Source organism: Sander lucioperca, chromosome 10, assembly GCF_008315115.2.
Source record: "Sander lucioperca isolate FBNREF2018 chromosome 10, SLUC_FBN_1.2, whole genome shotgun sequence".
In the NCBI taxonomy this organism is placed as follows: domain Eukaryota; kingdom Metazoa; phylum Chordata; class Actinopteri; order Perciformes; family Percidae; genus Sander; species Sander lucioperca.
This window is the reverse complement of record NC_050182.1, coordinates 18726807-18751010: the sequence shown is the minus strand read 5'-3', so window position 1 is coordinate 18751010 and position 24204 is coordinate 18726807. Positions and strand designations below refer to the sequence as shown.

Genomic DNA, 24204 nt, shown 5'->3' with positions numbered 1-24204 from the left:
AAAATAACCTTTAAAAAAAAAAAGTGGCTGGTTTGGCTCAGTGGGTAGAGCAGGCGCACATATACTTCGACGCAGAACAGGGGCGGATCTACCGGGGGTGGCATAGGGTGGCAAATGCCACCCTAAAAGAAAGCCTTGCCACCCCTGCTGCCACCCCAGTTGGCAGCAACGAATTATGAAAAACGTTATGGCCAATTTGACAATTTACGAGCGCGAATCTCCAATGTCTGACTGCAGTCAAAAACGGTTTGCTTCCCCTCTCACACATCTGCCTCTCATCACCTGTGTCTTACCTTAATGCCTTTCCTGTGATAATACTTCTATCATACTTCTATCTCCTATTAAGTGAGATCACATCGTATGGTCACTTATTCCTAATATGAACAGTTTCACATGAAAGCTCAAATGCCAGACATTGATTGCATGAGATTAAGTTTGTCTGTATGAGTTTGTAAATGGCAGCCTGTCTCCTTATTTCTCATCAAACTGTGATAACTGTGATTAAATTCAGTCTGCCAAATGTTGCCACCCCTCAAACATTCTTGCCCCCCTCTCGCCACCCCATATTTTTCTAGATCCGCTCCTGACGCAGAGGTCCAGGGTTTGAGTCCGACCTGTGACGATTTCCTGCATGTCTCTCCCCCCCCCCCTCTCTCCCCTTTCTCACCTAGCTGTCCTATCGATTAAAGGCGGAAAAACCCAAAAAATAATCTTAAAAAGATAAATAAAATAAAAGTGGACAGAAACTAAATAAAACTACCAAAAGCCGTCTTGGTTCATCTTTCCACTGTTCCAACAATCACCACTCTGGTTTGGTTGAAATAAACCCTTAATTCACCCATTTACATGTGGAGATATGCTGGCTCTATACACGCTAAAAGTAGTGATTATTTACATGGAGTCTGGTGGAAATATGCTGGCTCTATACACGCTAAAAGTACTGATTATTTACATGGAGTCTGGTGGAAATATGCTGGCTCTATACACGCTAAAAGTACTGATTATTTACATGGAGTCTGGTGGAAATATGCTGGCTCTATACACGCTAAAAGTACTGATTATTTACATGGAGTCTGGTGGAGTTTGGTGATGGTGATTCCGGGGCTGTTTCATGTTAAACTAAAAGGATCTTACTCTTTAACTAAAAGGTCTATCTCTGTAGGATCCTTCCATAATGTTGTCACACATTAATCAACATTAATGCATGCAGTTTAAAAAAAAATTAAAGATCTCACCGGGTTTCCGACGATTCCACTCTCCCCGGGCCGCCCGTCCTGTCCAGGTGTTCCCTGTGAATTTAAGCGCATCACACTCCAGCTAATTGTTTTCAGATTTAGTTTTCAGATTCAAAATGTCATAATAATCTAGTGCAGTTGAATATATTTTAAAAACCTAAAAAGATTTGTGGCTTTTGAAGAAATATATATATATATACACACACACACACACACACACACACACACACACACACACACAAACAGAGACAGACAAACACAGACACACACACACACACACACACACACACACACGCACACACACACACACACGCACACACACACACACACGCACACACACACACACACACACACACACACACACACACACACACACACACACACAGACAGACAGACACAGACACACACACACACACACACACACACAGACACACACACACACACACACACACACACACACAGACAGACAGACATAGTTTATTTACAGGTGTAAACATTTATTTAGATTTCTTCAGGGAATAGCTTAGTACTATTATAGTGCAGTTGAATATATTTTAAAACCTAAAAAGATTTGTGGCTTTTGAAGAAAATAACTTTCGGGGCTGGAGCCCCAGAAGCCTCCGTTGGTGTGATGGTTCTTACCGGTAAACCTGGGTTCCCGGGCTCTCCTTTGGCTCCTGGGACGGTGTTAGAAGCCCCCGGTTCCCCCTGTCAGACCACAAACACAAAGAGCCTAACTCAGTCTGTCCTGAAAGATAAACTCCTCGCAGTGTTTAGTTTCCTAAAGTGCAGCCTCCAGCTGTGTTTGTCTAGATCGCTTCCTGGAAGATTTACTGACAGGGAAAGCGTTTCCTAATGACGACCGTTTGATGTGCCACGGAAAAGAAGATCCATGTGGAGGCCTCTCGCTTTAAACTCGGCCAACAAACTAAGCCTGTTTGTAAATGTCACACGTTGGAGAAGATTCAGAACCAACGAGTCTTAATTGGAGCCATCAGAGCGGACTCCTTTCCCCTCCGCATCCAAACATGCAGACTCAGCTGTTGACTGGCGGCTCTAGGCCAGGATACAGGAGGTCTGTTTCTGTCCGGTAAATATAGCAACGCCCAGGTGTCATTGGTGATGTTATGATGACTAAACACTTTGTTAAATATGTGTTGTGGTAAAATATGATGTAAACAAAGATAAATGTGTTCTGTGGATGCCTCGATTAGGGCTGCAACTAACGTGTCCGTGTTGATTAATATATGGATTATTTTCTTGATAAATGGATTAGTTTTAATTAGACAAGACAGAGACTTTGAGGGGTTTTGATCTAGACTTTGAGGGGTCTAGACCGAGACTTTGAGGGGTCTAGACTGAGACTTTGAGGGGTCTAGAAGGAGACTTTGAGGGGTTGAGACCGAGACTTTGAGGGGTCTAGACCGAGACTTTGAGGGGTTGAGACCGAGACTTTGAGGGGTCTAGACCGAGACTTTGAGTGGTTGAGACCGAGACTTTGAGACCGAGACTTTGAGGGGTTGAGACCGAGACATTGAGAGGTTTTAACCGATACTTTGAGGGGTTGAGACCGAGACTTCCAGAGACTTTGAGGGGTTTAGACCAAGACTTTGAGGGGTTAAGACCGAGACTTTGAGGGGTTTAGACCGAGACTTTGAGGGGTTAAGACTGAGACTTTGAGGGGTTTAGGCCGAGACTTTGAGGGGTTAAGACCGAGACTTTGAGGGGTTGAGACCGAGACTTCCAGAGACTTTGAGGGGTTTAGACCAAGACTTTGAGGAGTTAAGACCGAGACTTTGAGGGGTTTAGACCGAGACTTTGAGGGGTTTAGGCCGAGACTTTGAGGGGTTGAGGCCGAGACTTTGAGGGGTTGAGGCCGAGACTTTGAGGGGTTGAGGCCGAGTCAAGACCAAGACCAGAGCAATGCGAGTCTCATGCTGCAAGACAAGATAAACATGGAAAAACTACCCATACTCAAACTCTACACAGATTTCTCGCATAAAAGTCTCAGAAGTGAATGTATTGATAAAATAGCAGACGAGAATTGTAAAAAGGTCCCAGTTGTTAGCCACCATTGTTGTGATTGTTGCGGCGCTTTGCATTGTGGGATTCAGTAGGCGAGATAGACTGGTCCCAGGCATACTGGAGATTTTCCCTGGATCAGTACGACATGCGGGTATTTTTGGCATAGTGCAGATTTCCCTTTTGTTTGATTACTGCAAACTACATGCTACATTTAGGTCCAATCATACACAATGCAAGTATAGTACGCAGTTTTGAAAAAAGGGCCAAAAACCGATCTTGAGTACTACAACACTGCTGTAAGCTTCATCTGCGACACACTGCCTTAAAAGAGAGAGAGAGACAGAGAGAGAGAGAGAGGGGGAAATGTTGGGACTCACCGGATCTCCTCTGAGTCCTCGCTCTCCTTTTGGCCCCGGCTCCCCTCTGATACCTGGGATACCCTGAGGACAACACATCAACCTGTCAATCATCCAGCTGGCAATAAGAGGTCAACACCTCCGACAGCTGACGCATCGTAAATGGGTTAAAATTAATTTAGATGTGTAAAGATTACACATTTAGATACAAAATGAATGGCCTAGGGCGTAATCTACTCTAGATTTGACTTGTTTGACTGGACCGAGTCGATATCCATGACGTTCCACTTCCGGGATTGCTCTGTTGCCACCAGATATCCCTCTTTTCGGCCGTATGTCCGTCTCCTTCCTCTCTCTTTGTGTTGGTGTTCTAACCTCCGGTGGATTTGTGAGGACTATGGTTAACTGCTCCTCAGATCTCTGCAGGGTAAATCCAGACAGCTAGCTAGACTATCTGTCCAATCTGAGTTTTCTGTTGCACGACTAAAACTACTTTTGAACGTACACGTTCCACCAAAACAAGTTCCTTCCTGAGACTATTTAGCAGAGGCACCGTGGCTCCGTCCGGCGCTTAGCACCGCCCAAGATGATTTTGATTGGTTTAAAGAAATGCCAATAAACCAGAGCACGTTTTTCTCCCATCCGGGAATGCTGTGTGGACTAGCCAGACCCTCCTCTGCAGCTCTGTGGAGGAAGTTCTGGCAATGAGAGAATAGTCTGTGACTGTATTGAATTCGGTACCCAGCCCTATATATATATATATATATATATATATATATATATATATATATCATATTTTTGCTGCTTGCTTTAGCTTTGACTTTAAATATAAATTGTGTCTGTGTTTAAAAAGTAAAAGCACACCTATTTACACTCACAGAGATATTAAATAATGTTCATGTTAAATCATACAGATAAAGGTTTTGTGCGTTGCTCACGGGTCGGATGAACACAAAGACAAACAGATGATCATATATTGAGACAAAAGAGAAAATGTATAAGTGTTAAAAATTTACTGGGTTTCCTGGGTCTCCTCTCACTCCTCGGTCTCCAGCTTTCCCCGTCACTCCCTGCGGACACAAAACCAGAAACAGGCTGAAAATCCCTCCAATCAGCTCGTTTCCTGAACACGCCCGCTCATTTCCTCCATAATGAAAACAGAAACACTTTCTCGGCATCGTCCCATCTTATCAGTTTGTTGTTTAACCGTGAAAGTGAAAGAAGGGCGTCTCTCCCGCCTGCACGGTTACCACTCGTTTCTGAGCATGAAGGTGCAAAATAATCACATAAAAAAAGGACTTCAGAACTCTGAGTGAAAAGATAATCCTAAAGAAAATCCTAAAGATAATCCTAAAAGAAATCCTAAAAATAATCCTGAAAAAAATCCTAATAATAATCCTAAAACAATCCTAAAACAATTCTAAAAAAAATCCTAAAGACAATCCTAAAAAAATCCTAAAAACAATCCTAAAGAAAATCCTATAGACAGTCCTAAAAAAAAATCCTAAAACAAAATCCTAAAAACAATCCTAAAGATAATCCTATAGACAGTCCTAAAAAAAAATCCTTAAAAAAATCCTAAAGACTAAAAAAAAGTTCTGCAGCCTCTTTTTTTCTCTGATTTCCAAGAGTTATGGACATTTATTCTGCATGCATTTCTGAGCATGGAGGTGCAAAATAATGAAAAAAAAGGACTTCAGAACTCTGAGTGAAAAGATAATCCTAAAGACAATCCTAAAGATAATCCTAAAAGAAATCCTAAAAATAATCCTGAAAAAAATCCTAAAAATAATCCTAAAAAAAAAATCCTAAAAGAATCCTAAAAAAAAATCCTAAAAAAATCCTAAAAACAATCCTAATAATAATCCTAAAACAATTCTAAAAAAAAATCCTAATAATAATCCTAAAACAATCCTAAAATAATTCTAAAAAAAATCCTAAAGGCAATCCTAAAAACATCCTAAAAACAATCCTAAAGAAAATACTAAAAATAATTCTAAAAAAAATCCTAAAGACAATCCTAAAAAAATACTAAAAACAATCCTAAAGAAAATCCTAAAAATAATCCTGAAAAAAAACCTAAAAACAATCCTAAAAAAATCCTAAAAACAATCCTAAAAAAAATCCTAAAAACAATAGTTCTGCAGCCTCTTTTTTGCTCTGATTTCCAAGCGGAGTTATGGACATTTATTTTGGATGCACATTCTGGGAGATAACGATATCCTCGGGAAGAGGAAGTCACTCTGAAAAACGGTTTGAAAACAGCGATAACTGATCCTCACTGGGAGAAGAGGAAAAAAGCTCTTTACCGAGATGATCTGTAGATGAGGATTTGTTGTTTGTATATACTGTGTGTGTGTGTGTGTGTGTGTGTGTGTGTGTGTATGTGTGTGTGTGTGTGTATGTGTGTGTGTGTGTGTGTGTGTGTGTGTGTGTGTGTGTGTGTGTGTGTATATGTGTATGTATATATGTGTGTATGTATATATTTGTATTTGTGTATTTCTCCAAACGATTTCTATATGCGACCGGAACATGTTTGCTAAACAAGTTTGTGGTGTCTTGTAATCCCATGTGGGATGGACCAAATGTTTGGCATGACACATAAATAAAATTAAACTAAACTAGAAAAACTCCTTTTTGTGCTGCTGAGGTTTGTACCTGTTCTCCGTTAACTCCGTCCAGTCCCTCTTCTCCTTCTTCGCCCTGCAACGTTGGTAGAAAGCCGACAGTTACAGCTACATTTCTCTCTCTCTGGATCTCATTAATGTTAATACAATCATCCCTCGGTGCATACAGCACATCGCCTGATTGACTTTGAAACATGCCAGGAGGCCGGAGTCACTCACCCGGTCTCCACGGAGACCTCGGTTGCCCTGGAGACACAAACAGCACCAGTTAGACACTCAGCATCCACAAACTGTGTGCATCATTACTAATCACTACATTACACATTGTTCCCATACCATTTTTTCCTTCCCAATCCCGATTCTGATACCTGAAATTGCGTACTGGCAGATACCGAGTACTGATCCGATACCAGTGTGTTCAAAAATACATAGATTTTATATATATATATATACATATATATATATATATATATATATATATATATATATATATATATATATATATATATATATATATTCACTACTATCCCTGACCAGGTCTCCAACAAGTAGCTCGCGAGCAGGTTTCCAGTAGCTCGCCAATAGGTTGACGAACTGAGACACCAAATATCCAAGATATTAAAGTGAGGTAGGTAACTTTGTGGGCCATAGACGTGTAAAATGGCAATGTTTGCTTGGACCCTGATGGGCATATTTTCAGTGATGTAGCTATAACTATGTGGCCCATAAAAAGTGTAAAATAGTCATGAACCTTAGGCTTTGGGTATTGCAATTTCATACGTGTACAAACAGTAGCTTCATTCAGCTCATGTGTGTAAATACATTTAAGCGATGTGATGCAAAGTAGCTCTTGGCCACTTTCGTTTTTTTAAAGGTCCAATGCGTGGGAATTTCTCCCATCTAGCGTTGAGATCATAGATCGCGATCAACTCTCTCGCGCCACGCAGTTCAAAGTACGTATTACAGCGGGGCCTGGAAGCTACGATACCCATTAGCAGCATTAGCAGCACCTGTGAGTTTATCATGTGACAGCGAAAAATGCCAAAGGCGGAGCAGTATGTCCTGTATGTCCCTTACCGGCTAACGTATTTCAAGATGGAGCATGAATATGGAGCGTCTACCCCAGTTCATGCAAACGCAAATGTAAAATTTCAAACCAATAGGAATACTTGGAATTGATGGTGGTGGTAAATATTCATGAAAAAAGGACACGTTTGTGAACGGGCAACACAGATTTTGATAATGAACAACTGAACATGTTACACACTGGGACTTTAAAGTAGCCCATGGATGCGATATCAGCATATTAGGCTGTATAAATAATAAAATAAAAGAATATTTTAGGCAGTATCGAAGGCTTTCACCATACTGGTATCGGTATGGGAACATCTCTACTAATCACTGATATAATAAGTAGTTCTGAGTGGTACGGAGCAGTGGTTTACCTTCGATCCTCTGAGCCCAGAACAACCCTGCACCCCCTGAGGTCCGCTTGGCCCGGGACCCCCTCGCTCCCCCTGCAACACACAAACACAGTAAGAATGATCGCTCCGCGTACTGTAAAGGCAGTGAGTCTTTGTTACCTTATTTAAGGCAAGGCAGCTTTATTTATACAGCACATTTCAGCAACAGTGAAATTCAAAGTGCTTTACATGAAAACATTAAAGAGCAGTTCAAAACTATTATAAAATTAAAATACGAGAACAACAGTTACAGTGCTGTATAAGAAATGAACAATTACTTAAAGAAAGGCAATATCAAAAAGATAGGTCTTCAGCCTTGATTTAAAAGAACTGAGAGTTGCGGCGGAGCTGCAGTTTTCTGGGAGTTTGTTCCAGATATGTGGAGCATAAAAACTGAACTCTGCTTCCCCGTGTTTAGTTCTGACTCTGGGGACAGAAAGCAGACCTGTCCCAGACCACCTGAGAGGTTGCCAAAAATTCCTCTAAGCAGGAAAAAAAAAACCTGGAGTCAGTCTGTTTAAAGTGTAAAGTGAAGAGACACTTACAGCCGTGCCCTCATCTCCTGGGAAGCCGGGGAATCCCTTCTGTCCCGACACACCCTGTTCACAGAAAACACACACACACACACACACACACACACACACACACACACACACACACACACACACACACACACATATATTTAACATTGACGTCTGAATGCATGTCAATAAGAGTTGAAGTGAAGTGTGTCCGCCTTTATTTTGAAATATCCAAAGTTGAAGCAGGCGAGTGTCTGCTAGCTCTCAGCTCAGACCAGCCGTCTTTTTAGCCTTTTAATACGTTTTCCCAAACGTTCCTGACATCATGTTTAAAGTTTAAAAGGTGTGTATTTCAGTCACCTTTGTCCCTGGTGGGCCCCGAGGGCCCCGGCTGCCTTCATGTCCCGAACATTTGCACATGACGCCGCAGCACTCCCTGTCTGACACCGTGTCCTGCAGAGAGAGAGAGAGAGAGACAGAGAGAGAGACAGAGAGAGAGAGAGAGAGAGAGAGAGAGAGAGAGAGAGAGAGAGAGAGAGAGAGAGAGAGAGAACCATATTACCATTATAAGTCTTAGGTGCAGCACCCGAGCCGTGTTTTTCAGCACCTAAGCGGAATGAACGTGAAATGCCGCGTAGAAGCGCCAAAAACTTTGCAAAAAGCATCAAAATAACTACAAGACTTTTCTCAGATCCAATGATTGTAGTGGGACTTCTTTAGCAAGTTCTGTCTTCACACCACACTTTCTTCATTGAATTCTCTAGTTTATTATCTGCTCTAGCTTTTCCAAAGTTTTAGACACAGGTATGGTGATAACAACGGTCCACAATCATGTCGAATTGCATTTTAAATTGAAAAACATCACTTTTTCTTGAGGAAAGACCCCTAAACCCCTCCGCCAAATACACACACCTAAGTCTTGGAAAAACCCAGGGAAAACACTGAAACTAATCAAGCTCAGCACCAATTCTTTTAGCAAGACTTCTAATAACTTCAATCACCGCGCTCTCTTCCTAAAACTATTCAGCTGTTTAGAGGCATTTTCAGTAAACCAACCAGAATTGGCCACGAAATTCACCCTCCAATCACAGCATTACACCCCCTGCTTTAATTCTCTCTCTGCTGCTGTCAGCTGTCATTTCAGGCAAAGCGTGCAACCCTCCTCCTCCCCTTCCCCCTCCAGTCACCATCACCCACGGCACCCTGGGTCTTCCTCCAGCAGAACGCTCCCGTCGACTCCTTCGGTCCGGTCTTCGGGCTCCTTTGTCGCCGCCACCAGTGTCTAGACTCCATCGGGGTGGATATGTCTTGGCATCTCTACCCCTTTAAAAATGATTTTATAACGATGGAGTCTAATCTCCAAAGACTTTGTACAGTTCATATTATGCATATGTACAATAAATCTTTGCATATCTGCAACGAAGTCTCTCCTGATTGAAATGCAGTTCAGATTATAGAGTTTACTGCCGGGAGAATGAGTAACATTATCCAGTTGAAATCTTTTTTTTGCTGACTTAAATCCTTGAAAAAAAAATTTGACAGTGTGTTTAATATTCATTTTCCTGCCTTAATAACTGTATTTGTCTTTAAAGTCTTATTGGATACTGCTGAGACATTAAAGGCAGCGTGTGTTTGGGTTTCTCTTTTCGTCTTGAGTAAGTTAAGTGATGCTTGTTTGTCTTTGTTTCCTCGCTCAAACCTTCAATGAAATGCTCATTATTAAAACATTAAAACATTCATAGTCAATAAACCTCATTTATAGGAATTATACCTAATCCTTGAGTTAAAAAAGCAGAAATGATGAATTATTCAGACTAATATTAAAGGAGAGGTTATGTGTCACCGCTAGTCGGGATACTGTGTCGAAACATTTAAAAAAAAAATATTTAAAATGCTAAAAAATGTAACAAAACACCAAAAATGCAATCAAAGTAGAGATCCGATCTTTGTTGTATGGAATCATCCGTGTTATTTTGGGTAGTGTTACAGCTGCCGTCGGCACCCTCACGTGTGTGTTTAATTGAATGTGATATGTGAGATGCAAAGCAGGCTGTGCCATCCCATGCTGAGGATTGGATGGACAAGGGAAGTCCCGCCCAGTTCCTGGAGGAGGAAGCTGATTGGTGCGGCATGCCACTGACCGGCCAATTGAGGAAGGCTGCTTCCAGCTTAAAAAGCCTGATTGATTGCAACTGAGGGCAGCTGCCAGACCAGATTTGTTTGTGAAAATAGGCTTGTTCGAGATGAGCCTGATCTGCGCAGAATTGATCAACGGCGATCGCCGCCCAATGCATGCCGGTTAGATTTGTGTCCGACTTGATCCCGACTTGCTCGGACGTCATGCACACGTGGGCAACGATAACCTCACGAGATCAAGGCGGCAGCAGTTTTTAGAGCCAGGCGCCGCATCTACAGTGTGTTCTTAATTAAAATCAGCAACAGATCGCATGTAGAGCATTTTAACAGCTACTCTGTCATAATTAAAACAACTGGAGACTGTGTACGAGCTGATATATCTTCCTGTTCAGGCTGAGGGCTGCTGGTATCGGCTGGAAACTGTCCGACTTGACAGCGGATTTTTGTCACTGCCCCCTGCTGCTCCCGCCTGCTCTCGTCCACTTTACAGGTGAGGCGCAGTTCATCTCCAACGAGCCTAATGTTTGAGAGAGTGAGGAAGTGGGCCAAGGGTTGAGCTTTAAAAACTCATACCACCTTTGCATTAACAGGTTTGTCTTGTATAGTCACATTAGGTTCAGGGGTGCTGTGAGTATTGTGTTTGTGTTTTACCAAGTATTTAAGTTAGAGAGGAGTTTTGTCTAACCTTTTTGTTTTCTTATAGTTGCAGAAATAGTCTTCCTTTTGAGGATCTCTTTTTGTTATGTTTTTGATTTCCACAGCACCCATCGGCCCATTTTTGTCCTGTTTGTAAGCTACACCTGGTTTTATGTTTATGTCCTGATACCCCTAGCTACGGGACATAACAGTAGTTAAAGAGAAACCCATATTTCTAATTTAGAAGATGGGTCAAATTTGACCCGAAGACAACACAAGGGTTAAAAATATCACACGCTGGGACAAGGTAACTGGATACTTCTTTGCCAATGGCTTTTCCTTATCATGTTGAGTAATTACATATTTTCTTCAAACAACACGCCCCTGAGGTGTTTTCTTTTTCTAGTTCCCATTCCTGCCAACAGACAGGCCAGGACAGGAAAACCCTCCAACTCTCTAGATTTTATCTTACATTGAAGTTTTTTTTTTTTTCTCTTGTAGAGATCAAATGTAAAAAGAAAGTCTACCACTCTACAAGCAACAGACACCATTTGGTACAATTGTTTTGCACCTGATGTGAATGTGGTGGCCGATGTCCACTCTCTGTGTGTTCGCTTCAGGAAACAACAACAACCTTCGAGCTAGCGAGCTACACGCTGAAAATGTCCAGTTCTGAAGAACATGTGGATGGTGCAACAAGGCAGGCCTGCTCGGTTCTTTCAGGGAATGATTGTAAAGATTTACTAAGAATGTGTTTACGGCGTTTCCTCTCTAACTGGGACGTTTTGGGACCGATTGGTGGGATTGCTGTGGACGAAGTACACACGGAGATACACTGGTAAGAGCCAGTGAGGTTTAACCATGTATCAGCTAATTTAAATAGCTCACGTTACTGTATTGTGTCAACAGTTAACTAATCTTTTTTTGTGCACGTTATAGGTTTACAAAGTGAAAAAGCCCAAAGTCCCCCCCAAAGGGACTTACCATCTCCAACAGAAAACACTGTTCACAAACTGCTCCAAACAGCTCTATTGTAGTCCAGCCTTTACTTCAGAGACAAACGTGGTCACTTTGGAACACACGTTATAATGCTCACCTAGCTGCTAGCATGGCACGCCCTCATACTCTGCTTCTGACTGGCTAGTAGTCCTTACCTAGCTACTGTCAGGGCACGCCCTCATACTCTGCTTCTGACTGGTTAGTAGTCCTTACCTAGGTACTGTCAGGACACGCCCTCATACTCAGCTTCTGACTGGCTAGTAGTCCTTACCTAGCTACTGAGCATGTGCGACTGCCAACAAAGATGTTACAGCAGTGAGAGGTCTCACTCTGTAGCTAAAACAGAGACCTGAACACAGGGTGAAAAGAGGAGCTGCAGCAATGTGCAGTACAACAAAAATATGGTGTTTTATGAAACTTAAACCATGTAAACCTATTCTGATATAACCTCTAAATACAAGAACCTGAAAATGAGCAGAATATGAGCACTTTAATATTGTATGAGGTGATTTCTTTTGCCGGGTTCAAATGTTCCACCAAGATCCTTCCTGAGACTGTTTAGCAGAGGCACAGTCGCTGCGTCCAGAGCTTAGCGCCGCCCAAGACGATTGTGATTGGTTTAAAGAAATGCAAACACTCTTTTTTCTCCTATCCCAAAATGCATCTGTGGTGTAGCCAGACCTTTACTCTACAGCGCTGTGGAGATAGAGCTGGCGATGTGAGACTATGTAAGCAGTAACGTGCTGGACTTACGATCTGTTTGAGGATGGCGCTGCCGACGCTCTGCATGCCGATGCTGAGAGGAAGCTTGTAGCCGAATCCTCGGCCAAACTCCACCATCTGCAGCTGGGCGGGGTCACGCACCCCCTCCAGAGCCACCGTCAGCAGAGCGCTCACCCCTGCACACACAAAACACACCAAAGAAGAAAACATTTAACATGTGTAATTTCTGCACAAACCTCTGTATTGCCTGCTACCATAATGGATCTACATAATCTCCTTTATGTTATTAATAGGGCTGGGTGCCGGATCCCATACTTTTTATGCACCGACCGGAATTCCTCCTTAGTAACGAGTCTCAAAAGAAGAGGCCTCGTCTTTCAATGCTTAATTTACTATATACTAAACAGACTAATACTAATTTCCTAAAGCTGCCTGCACATGATAAGCGATTTGCCCTCAAAAAGCAAAGCGCAGCGCAGGTAAACGTCATCAAGGGTGGCAAGGAAGCTATTTCCCGCTGCTAGGTAACGACATGCTGTTATCTCATTGGTTCCGCTTTCGAAAGGTCAGCGGCAACTAGGTCAAAGCTGAAATAAGCGGCAAATCCGGCACCGCTCTCCCCCGTAGCAAATCAGTGGACCAACCTGAGCAGAGCAGTTTTGCTGCCTATCATGTGTAGACAAATGTAATTTGCAGCCAAGGTTGTCCAGCAACTCTCCGTTGGCTTGCGAGCTGGAAAAACCAAACTCTAATCAGGCCAATCACATCGTGTATAGAGTCGGTGGGCGGGGCTTAACATAATGACGGCAGAGTTGCGACGGTTTGGCGTGAATTCCCTGCTACTTGAAAACAAAGAAGATGGCTGCTGCTGCTGGTGAACAGCGGTCTTTGGAGTCGGCTTTGGCCGCGACTCTGGAAGACTTGGAGTTCAGCTTTTCTTTGAGAAAAGAACAAAGAACGCCACTGAAGTCATTCTTAAAAAAGGAAGATGTCTTCAGAGTTTAAAGTTTAATCTATCAACTAGCGTTGCTCTGGTTGGTTGTAGCGCTATCCTGTTGTGTGCAGAGGGAATTTGAAAGACAACCGTTTATCCCGCCCCTCAGATTGAGCCCTGCCAATGGGGAGTTCCCAGACCCAACATCTGGATGTGGTCAGGCTACCATGTTCCATCTCCACATAAAAAACCTCTCTGAGTTTTTACCAGACTTTCGCAGCAGCTCTGAGTCATGCTCCAGTTTCATCACGTCTTCATCGAGTCCGTCGGAGAAGATCACCAGCACCTGATGGACGAGATCAAGTTAGAGGGCTTTTATTGTTAAAATCCTTGATAAGAAAACTACATCCCAGCTCCTTAACAATGGTTAAATGCCGCAATCAATCAATCACTCAACTAGAGCTGCAGCGTTTAATCGAGTAGTTGTCAATTATTAAATTAATTGACAAATATTTTGATAATTGATCGGTTTGAGTCACAAAACTTGTGTGATGTCAGCTCTCCTCTGTGACAGGAAACTGAATATCTTTGAGTTGTGGACAAAACAAGACATTTGATGACGTCATCTTGTACTTTTTGGGAAACGCTGATCCACATTTTTCACCATTTTCTGACATTTTAGAGCCCAAACAACTCATTCATTCATCCAGAAAATAATCTGCATATTAATTGACACAGTAACACACACACACACACACACACACACACACACACACACACACACACACACACACACACACACACAGTAACACACACGTGTCTAATAAAAGGATTTAACACTGGCCAACTTGCACTTGTTAAGACTTTTCATGGTTAGTTTGATCCCAAATTGGCGGCAGATTTGTGGTTTGGCATCCCAGTGAGATCCAATATGGGGAAACAATTAATTAGGGAGGAATTGTCCTGACTTCCTGAACAACAAAAAGGATCTTACTCTTTAACTAAAAGGTCTATCTCTGTAGGGATCCTTTCATAATGTTGTCAGACACTTAGAATAATAATCTGAGTCTGTCAGCGGCAACAACAGAACTTTTAGTGGACGCTGACGCTGAACATTTGTCCATTAGTGCTACATTGCAGCTTGTTTCGCTGCTGCTGACTGCTGCATTCTTTGAACAATTTCAAAGATTGTTGTTCCCATCAGTCATTTATACACAAAAACATAGGTAAATAGGATCCAGGTTTAAAAACCTAAACCTAAACCTTTAAACAGTATTCTAAATGCTAAGAAATACTGTGAAACTCTCAGTTCCAACTCAAATCGACATGAATAAAGAAAAAACTAAATTTACAAAAGGATGTCAACACAATAACTTTTACATTGCTTGTGTATGTTTGTGTACGTCTCAGCCTCACCTTAACACCAGCTCTGGACTCGGCGCTGAACTTCTGCGCGAAGGATTGCAGCATGGCGGTGTTGAAATAAGTAGGCTGTGCCAACTGTAAGCTCATTACTTTCTTCAACACGTCGGCGCTGTAGCCCTCAAAGTTGAAGTCGTTCAGGGTGCGTCCATCCCGAGTCACCACTCGGAAGGCGATGTTGGTCTTGACGGGTGCGGGGCCGACGCAGCACAGGCCTTCTACGGAGGAAACGTAATGGACGATCTCTGGCAGGAAGGTCTGGAGCTTGGTGTGGCCGCTGATCAGCGTCCCATCAGGAGCTCCGGTTCTTCGAGTTATATCGAATCCCATGGCGATATCAATGGTGCAGTCTGTAGCAAAGGGAAACATGTCTTTATCTTCAGACATAGACGTAGACAGGGCTAAAAAATAACTTTAGCAGGTAACATTTTTAAAGCTACATTGTGTAAGAATTTCTCCTATCTAGCGGTGAAATGGTATATGACAGGGGTGGCCAACCAGTTCAGCATAAAGAGCCACAAAAAAACCCGCACCATAGCAAAAAGCCACACAACACATGCACGTCCACACTACAACAGCAACAGTGACTTCCAGATGTGATGACACTCATAATACATAGCAGTTTTCATAGTTTTTTTTTCTTACTTAGACTGACTCAGTGGGAAATCTGACAGTCTTTGTTATCCACAATCCTTTTCAGGTCTTGCTAGAACTCGGTTGTGCCACCCGAAGCGACTCTTTCACTTGTCTGTCACTAGAGGGGCTTTCAAACAATCTGATTCAGCAGTGAAAGGGTTAATGAGGAAGGTGATCTGTGGCAGCTTTTTTTTCCTCGGGTTGCAGAATTTGTCCTCAAAACTCTGCTGCATTATTTTTTATTTTAAAATAATTGGCAAATGTATTGGCAAGTGCATTCCATTTTTTTTTGTACTTATCTGAAATGTTTCAAAAAGTAAAAAAAATAAAAATAAATAAATCCACCAATAACACAGCCCCCAGCCACACAGTAAGAGCCTCAAAGGAGCAGGCAAAGAGCCGCATACGGCTCAAGAGCCACAGGTTTGCCACCCCTGGTATATGACAACCAACTGAATATTACTTTCTAACCCCTCCCATTCTGATCGCGTTGTAACTCCTACGGTGGCCGTATTATTCCAAGAAGTCCGACTTCGTCCGTGAGTGTTCCTTCCAGTGTAATAATAGTTTTAAGTTTTTGTTATTTTGGTACCATTTCATTGCTAGCGTCAGCTATCAGCTTCCCAAACGAATGCAAGATCGAGTAATCTCTCCCTGGCATTCGTCACGGTGCCACTGAGTGTAAAAGCGCGAAAGGCGGAGGTATGTCCCTCTTTGGCTAATGTATTTTAAAGATGGAGGCGCAACATGGCAGAATACATAGGAGCGACTTGCTCGTATGTATTCTGAATGATTATGAATGGCAGATTCTACGCTTACGAGAATACTTTGATTAGTTTGTGGAAGTAATTACACATGAATGAGCACATATTTGTGAAAGAACAAAGGGTTTTTTGATAAGAATCAACTCAAAATATTACACAATGGAGCTTTAAGTTACTAGCCAATTTGGCCGGTGATGAATGAAGCAAATAACTGCAGAAATGTTTCCAGATTTGTCTGTTTTCCGCCAAGAAAGTCTTTGGCTTGGAAAAGCAATCTTTATCTGGCCAACACTGCTTGTAACACTAATCCTACATTTCCTATTAACACCATGTCGTGATATGTCGTACAACCGTTGGCTACGTGCCTAGCGTGTGATATCGATTACAAGCTACGTTGAAACAGAGAATCAGAACAGAACAGCGCCAAACAAACCAGAGGAGCTGAAATTAAAGTAAAGTTAGGAAAAAACAAACGTGGCCTGTGAAATCTATTAGCCATGTTGGCTGGTGATCAAAAAAGTTAAAGTTCTGGACATAGAGCAGAACTCTTTTTGTGTCTTTTGGCCCGCCCAGTTGTGCACCAAACCAAAAAGACAGGAAACTGATTTTTCAAACTGCAATTACGTGACACTCAAAGCAGAAGTTGGCAGATTTGCCAACTTTGAGACTCAGAACTTCCCACAGAACCAGAGAGTTTACATATTCAGGCTGAGAAACAGGTTGTTGTGAGTCGGCTGTGTGGGCTAACCTGCTTTTAAAAATGTGATTTTTAGTTTTGCTTAATTTACTAAATTCTATGATGGCTTAGAAACTCTTTTGCTGACTTTTTTGGGGCTTTATGTCGACCAACCTGTAAGTGCGATGACATGCAATAATACAGTCAATGATATTTGACTTTTTCGAAATAAAAGCATGTGAATAAACTACACGTCTGGCTTTTGATGTGAAATTGAGTTTGACACCCCTGACATAAAGGAACATGGTGGGAAAGAAGAAGCAAAGTCACACGTTTCGACTCACCAGAAGGATCTTCGGGGGGTTTAGATTTGCAGATGGTGTCGACCACCTTTTGCTTGATGTTTTCCAAGCTGCCGAAGTTCCGCACGGTAAACAACCTCTCAGGGGTTCCAGTAATCTGCAGGAGCTGCAGGTCGTGGACGTCTCCAATGCCGATGACAAACACCTCGACCCCCATAGCCCGGAGACGGTCGGCTGCGTCCTCCACGTCATCCTGCGACTCGCCGTCTGTGATCAGCACCAGATTCTGGGAGATTCCGGCAGATCGTCGGCCGCCCTTTGACGCCTCAAAATAATCCCTGATGTGATCCAGGGCCTTTCCGATGAGGGTGCCTCCGCCCAGCTGCACCATGTCCAAAATGTGCTTGGTTACGGCTTCCTCGCTGTCGAACTTGTTGAGGTAAAACTCATCTTGGAATTCGCTGCTGAACTGGGCAAGTCCTACCCGCACTAAATCTTTACTGACTTTGAAGCTGTTCACCAGGTCTGTGGTGAACTTCTTCATGATGTCGTAGTCCTGTGTGTTAATGCTGCCAGACTGATCCAATAGGAAGACCAGGTCAGCCTGCTGTTTCTCACAAACTGCAAAAGCAAAGAGAGGAAATGTATCCACATTGCTAATAAAGCAAGCAAACTATTTGGCGCACTTCAAGTTCATTTGAATTTATTCCTGGTAGCTTTGAACACTCAACTTTCCTTGTGATTGGAGGCTCTTTCCAAGCTCTTTCGTTGACAAATACCAATATCTTTGGTCTATAATAGCATGGTATCTCAATTCATCACAAGTACATCTATATGCCAATGACACTGTAATTTATACATCTGGTGCCAATAGATTTGAAATTTAGAACTCCCTACAACACAAGTTTAACTTTATTCAAAATTGGTTCTAGTTCAGCAAACTTCCTTCAAATAACTTTGGTCTTTTTGTTGATCTACTGCTTTCTTTTTAAAAACATGGAGAGCACCTAAGGTGTCCGTATCAAAATCATTACTGCTCCATGTACGAATCTTTGAAGTGGTTACCCCTAAATACTCAAAGACATTACCACTTGCTCCTATGTATCTTCAAATGTATCCATTTTAACTATTCCTATGAGTCTTTGCAAAGGCATTTTTTCTTTGCTCAATGTGGTCTAATATAATGAGAAAGAAAGACATGCTGCTGTTGGGTTATACAAAATAAATTCCAGTGGTAAACATTTTTACATTGCTAAATACCATCAGGTTAAAGTGAAACAATATGCGGGTGAGTTGACGCCTCTGGCTTACCTGGCTTGGTGGAATTGCAGAGGACATGAGAAATATTCTTGTAGAGAGTTTCCAGGGCTTTAAAGTTATCTACGTAGAAAACTCTGGAAGTTTCGTGACCAGCCATGATCTCCAGCTGTGTCTTGTTGGCTCCTTCGACTCCGATACTAAAGACACTGACCCCTTTGTCTCGCAGTGCCACGGATGGCGCAACCAGACTGTTACGGTCGGTAGCATCCCCATCTGTGATCACCATGAGAATCTGCGGCACCTGGAGATCTGCTCGACCGCCATGTTCTTTGTTAAAGAACTCTAACGAGTATTTCAAAGCTTTGCCAGTGTAGGTGTCTCCGTATGGCGACTTCAGTGCCAATATTGCATTAAGAACTTCACGTTTGGAGCTATACTCTTTCAGAGTGAAAACAGATCTGGCGTCGGTAGAGTAGAGAATGACCCCGAAGCGAGTCAGGTCCTTGCCAACTGTGGTTTGGTTCACCATTGACGCCATGAACATCTGCATGCTTTTGAACTTGGGGAGGGTTATGCTTGTGGAGCCGTCCACAAGGAAAATAATGTCAGCTTGTTCTGTCTTCTTACAATCTGGTTGGAAATAAAATATAATGATAATAATAAGTTTATTTGATGTAGCACCTTTTACAGACAAATTCACAAAGTGCTTCACATGATGAACATTTGTAAAAATACAGTAAGATCCAACAAGCAAGGAAAAAAAAGTAATTGAAAGACAGAGAGCAGAAAACTTCGATCAACTTCAAATTTGAAGTTGATCGGATGAAATCTCTAGGAGGAGTTTGTTAAAGTACGACATGGAAATGGCCGAAATCGCACTAATTTCGAACTTTCAATTCAAAATGGCGGACTTCCTGTTGGGTTTAGGGTATGGCTCCAATTACATTTTTAGTATGTCTTGACATGATACATATGTGTACCAAGTTTCGTTAGTCTACGTTAAACATACTGCAGGGGCTCAATTTGTTTAACTTTGTAGGGGGCGCTAGCGAGCCATTTTTGTGCGCCTATTCCCGAAACCCTTAAAATACGTAGATTTTCACCAGACTTGATGCAACCGCCAATTTTGGTTTCAATAGGGCCTTCGCCACTGTCGGCGCTCGGGCCCTAATTATTTTATTGAACAGATTGAACATTAAAGGAACACGCAAACTTATTGGGACTTTAGCTTATTCACCGTAACCCCCAGAGTTAGATAAGTCCATACATACCCTTCTCATCTCCGTGCGTGTCGTAACTCTGTCTGATGCACTCACCGCTAGCCTAGCTTAGCACAGATCCTGGAGGTAACCGGCTCCATCTAGCCTACTGCTCCCAATAAGTGACAAAATAATGCCAACATGTTCCTATTTACATGTTGTGATATGTATAGTTACAGCGTGTACAAATAACAAGGTCACATGAGACACAGCCATCTTCTAACTGTATAGAAACTAGGAACTATATTCTCAGAAGGCAAAGCACTGCTACTTCTGCTACTTGGGCGGAGTGATTTAACACCTGAAAAGCACCGTTGTTACCGTGGATTTCCACAGGATGCAGAACGGCTGCGGAACGGCTCCGCTGCGGAACGGCTCCGCTGCGGAACGGCTCCGCTGCGGAACGGCTCCGCTGCGGAACGGCTGCGTGCTCCGCCGTCCGTCAATTCCCACCAGGTCCGGATTTGTTGCGTAACGGCTGCGGCCAGCCGACCACGAGATCTCGCGAATTCACGTATGTTCGTGCGATATAACAGGATGTAGTTTCTATAAATAGAACCACAAAACCAACAACAGTTTGTTTCCATCCAGAGGAGTAGAGGGGAAACTACTCTGAGCTGTGTTTTCAAGGTGTAGTGCAGGGAAATATGATCCGCCGTGAGCATGGTGTATTTTATTTTGAAAAGTATCCGGATGTTTTATTTTGTTTCTGTGCTCGACTTCCTGTCCCACACAATCTGAATTGTGCTGAATAGCTGCGGAGCTCTCCGTCGTCCGTCAAAAATAGAAGCTCTGCGTATCTGCTCCAGAGGGCTGCGGACTGACGGAACTGGGACGGAGTCGGGACGCAGACGTTCTGCAGTCAGTGGAAATACACACATTGACTTTAATGGAAACCTAATGACTCCGTCGACGTTCCGGAGACGTTCCGCATCCAGTGGAAATTGCCGGTTACTCTCTGCTCCTCACCACGGGGCTTCTCAGGTGCCCCGAGCAAATCACTCCGCCCAAGTAGCAGAAGTCCGTAAGTCCGTAAATTGTGTGCAAAGTTGAAACTGAAGTGAACCAAACTCTAGAGCACCATTGGACCAAACGCTCCAGGGTTCGGTTAAAACGGACCAAACAGCTCAGGTGTGTAAGCAACCAGAGAGTTTAAGAAAAAAAGAGTAGGAATTTGTGTCTTTACATGCTTTAAAAGATCTGATATTCCGGGATAGTCCCTGCCAGACTGCTCTTACCTCTCTCTGGATCGCAGAGCTCCAAAGCCAGCTGGCTCTCCAAATCCTTCAGAGCGTCAAAGTCCCTCTCTGCATACACCCTGTCTGGGGAGCCGGCGATCTCACCCAGCTGGGTGGTGTTGGCGTCCACAACTCCGATGGCATACACCACCACTCCCTTTTCCCTCAGAGCCTCAGCGGGGCCTTTGACCTCGTCTTGGGCCTCGCCGTCTGTTATCACCACCAGCCTCTGCCTCATGCTAGGACGCCCTCCTCTGCCTTCAGTGAAGTACTGCGACACATCCGTGATGGCTTCGCCTGTGAGCGTGCCTCCGCCGATCTGCTGCATCTCGTTGATGGCTGCCGACATTTCTTCCTTGCTAAAGTAGCGGGTGAGGGGGAACGCTAGCTGTCGCTCGTCGCTGAACTGCATGACGCCGACGTGCACCTCATTCTTCCCGATGAAGGACTTGCTGATGACGGCTTTCATGAACTCTTTCATTTTCTCGTAGTCTTCTGGATAGATGCTCCCAGAGCTGTCGATCAAGAAAAGGAGGTCGCTCGGTACATCTTTGCAAGCTGTGGACACAGGAGCACAGACAGGTTAGAGTAATGTTACTCTTTTCTTTCTGCTTATCTTTCCTTTGGACCCAAACAATGCTTGTATGTGTCAATTCTAACATACTTTTAGTAGTAGTAAAAGGGCAACACACACCAATCATTTAATTCTCATTTGATGTAGCGTAGACTCACTGTATTCCGTACAACACGGCCTTCTGTAAACTTGGGTTTTCCCCGCAAATTATATAAATAAGTACTTTCATTTTATGGGCAATATATACTGTACGTTTATGTCATCCTTGTCTCCTCCTCTTTCGATTCCAACCAACCTCCAGTTTCGAGAGCCAATTGTTTAGGAGAAGTTGCCAGCAATTTCCTATGTCTTGGATGAAGACCATCCCCTCGCCATTTTCTAAACGCTCATAGGCACGAGCGTTTAGAAAATCCCGAGGGGATGGTTTTCATCTGAGACGACAGGCAGAAGACGAAAGACTTTTTCAAAAACATAATCACCAACCATCAAAATGACATGCATATTCTTTCAGGTCTCAGAATATTTTTGAGTTACTTTTTGCAAATATTTAGACTTCTTTAAGGGATAAGCGTATTTACAGAGGCACAAAGGGGTGTGTTCTAATGTAGAAAACATAGGGTGCTGGGGCTCTCTGGTCCACCAGTTAATGTGTTGACCACAAATCAGAAATTAACCATTCACCATCTCCAGTTTAGCTTCAGCCGAGGATTTGGATCTAGATTTGGTGCATCCCTAAAATAAACCATCATATGGTGTGATTCTCACTTAGAGAAAGTGAGTTTGACACCCCCTAAAACTGAAACGGTACCCCCCCGTTTTCCTTACCGTCTTCAGAACAGATGTCTGTGATGATTTCGTTCTTGATGGGAATCAAAGCATCGAAATTATTGACAAAGAAAGTCCTTTTGTCGTCGCCGGAAATCTCTTGCAGCTGCTTTTCATCTGCAGCCTTCACGCCGATGGCGTACACGGTGACGCCGTGCGCCCTCAGTTTCTCTGCGGGACCTTTGACCTCGTCAGTGGATTGTCCATCCGTGATGACCACCAGGTACTCTGGGACTTTGTGACCGCGAGACACCACTGCTTGCTTAAAGATTGGGCCCATGAATTCCAGCGCCTTTCCTGTTTCCGTCCCTCCTCCTAATTGCTGAATATCCTCAACGGCTTTCTCCAACGTCTTGGTATCTGAGTAGGCTTTCAGATCAAACTCTAAGACTGGTGAACTCGCGAATTTTGCAATCCCAATGCGGACATGTTGGGGCCCGATACGGAAGGTGTTTAGAAACTCGATGATGAACTTCTTCATGTCTTTGAAGTCGTTGGGATGAATGCTTCCTGAATGATCAATCAGAAAGAAGATGTCTGCCTCATCCGTTTGTACGCAGCCTGGAAAAGGAAAAACACATTTTATCAAAAGATATTATTAGTTATTTTCCCCAAAGCATCAGCTTTACACTACCTTTACCTGCAATTACTTAATGGTCTACGCTATTAACCCTCTGAGGACAAAGGACGTGTGGGCGCGTCTCTATCAATATCTCAGCGATTATACAGCATAGAAATGTGGTTTAGATATTCCCGAAATCGGCTGAATCTACGCGTTGGCATCCTTTTTGTTGCGAGATGACACGTCACTTACACGGCCAATAAGGAGACAGAGAAAAGAGCACACGGTATTGAGTCCCTCTATGGTGAAAGTAGAGTGACGGACAACACTTCTACTGAAAAAGCGGTATTACAACATTTTGTTTTAGACACATTATACATTTATCTACTATTTCATTCATATTTTACATTACTTTTGTGAACTTAGGACTTTGGTATACTCATTTCAAGCTCCAAAACAATTCGTCCATATGAGTAAAGATTTGAAGAATAACTTTGGCAGGTTACTAGCCATTTTGGCCGATGATGAATGAAGCAAATAACTCACAGCAGGCTGCAGAAATGTTTCCAGATTAGTCTGTTTTCCCCCATGAAATTTGGGTGGTTTTGTGTGTTTTTGGCTAGGAAATGTAATCTTTATCTGGCAACACTTCCTCCATTTCCCATGAACACTTATGTCGTGGCGTGTCGTACAACCGTGTGCTACATGCCTAGCGTGTGGTATCGATTACGAACTACGCTGAAATGGAGAAGACGAACGGAACGGCGCCAAACCAACCAGAGGAGCTGAAATTAAAGGAAAGTTAAAGAAAATGTGGCTAGTGGAAAACCTGATTAGCTGGTAAATTTAAGAATCGACTAGCCATGTTGGCTGGTGATCAAAAAAAGTTAATTTAAAAGCCCTGCACATGGGTATCAGGTATGTGCAAAAAGGTGAATTTAAGAAGCTATGTTAAAAAACGAGAAAATGCCCTTAGACATCAGAGGGTTAATATTGTTCTTCTACTCTTTAAAGGTCCCATGGCATGAAAA

At 43.0% G+C, this 24204-nt stretch overlaps 1 protein-coding gene across 6 annotated transcripts in view; it reads right to left on the bottom strand.

The window, feature by feature from the left end:
* The window catches only part of col6a4a (collagen, type VI, alpha 4a), a 99547-nt gene that overhangs the window by 33912 nt on the left and 41431 nt on the right, over positions 1-24204 (bottom strand). For 4 of the 6 annotated variants that reach the window (XM_036005823.1, XM_036005825.1, XM_036005824.1 and 1 more), the window contains 16 exons: positions 22612-23172; positions 21213-21770; positions 18767-19345; positions 17506-18076; positions 15072-15435; positions 13923-14001; positions 12752-12897; positions 8588-8680; positions 8252-8305; positions 7689-7760; positions 6463-6489; positions 6275-6319; positions 4633-4686; positions 3638-3700; positions 1878-1943; positions 1236-1289 (listed from right to left, as the gene is read on the bottom strand). In XM_036005823.1, coding sequence (XP_035861716.1) covers positions 1236-1289; positions 1878-1943; positions 3638-3700; positions 4633-4686; positions 6275-6319; positions 6463-6489; positions 7689-7760; positions 8252-8305; positions 8588-8680; positions 12752-12897; positions 13923-14001; positions 15072-15435; positions 17506-18076; positions 18767-19345; positions 21213-21770; positions 22612-23172 — 3386 coding nt within the window. Of the gene's footprint in view, positions 1-1235; positions 1290-1877; positions 1944-3637; positions 3701-4632; positions 4687-6274; positions 6320-6462; positions 6490-7688; positions 7761-8251; positions 8306-8587; positions 8681-12751; positions 12898-13922; positions 14002-15071; positions 15436-17497; positions 18077-18766; positions 19346-21212; positions 21771-22611; positions 23173-24204 lie in introns of all 6 variants that reach the window. The other 2 variants (XM_036005822.1, XM_031301428.2) reach the window with 1 other exon arrangement.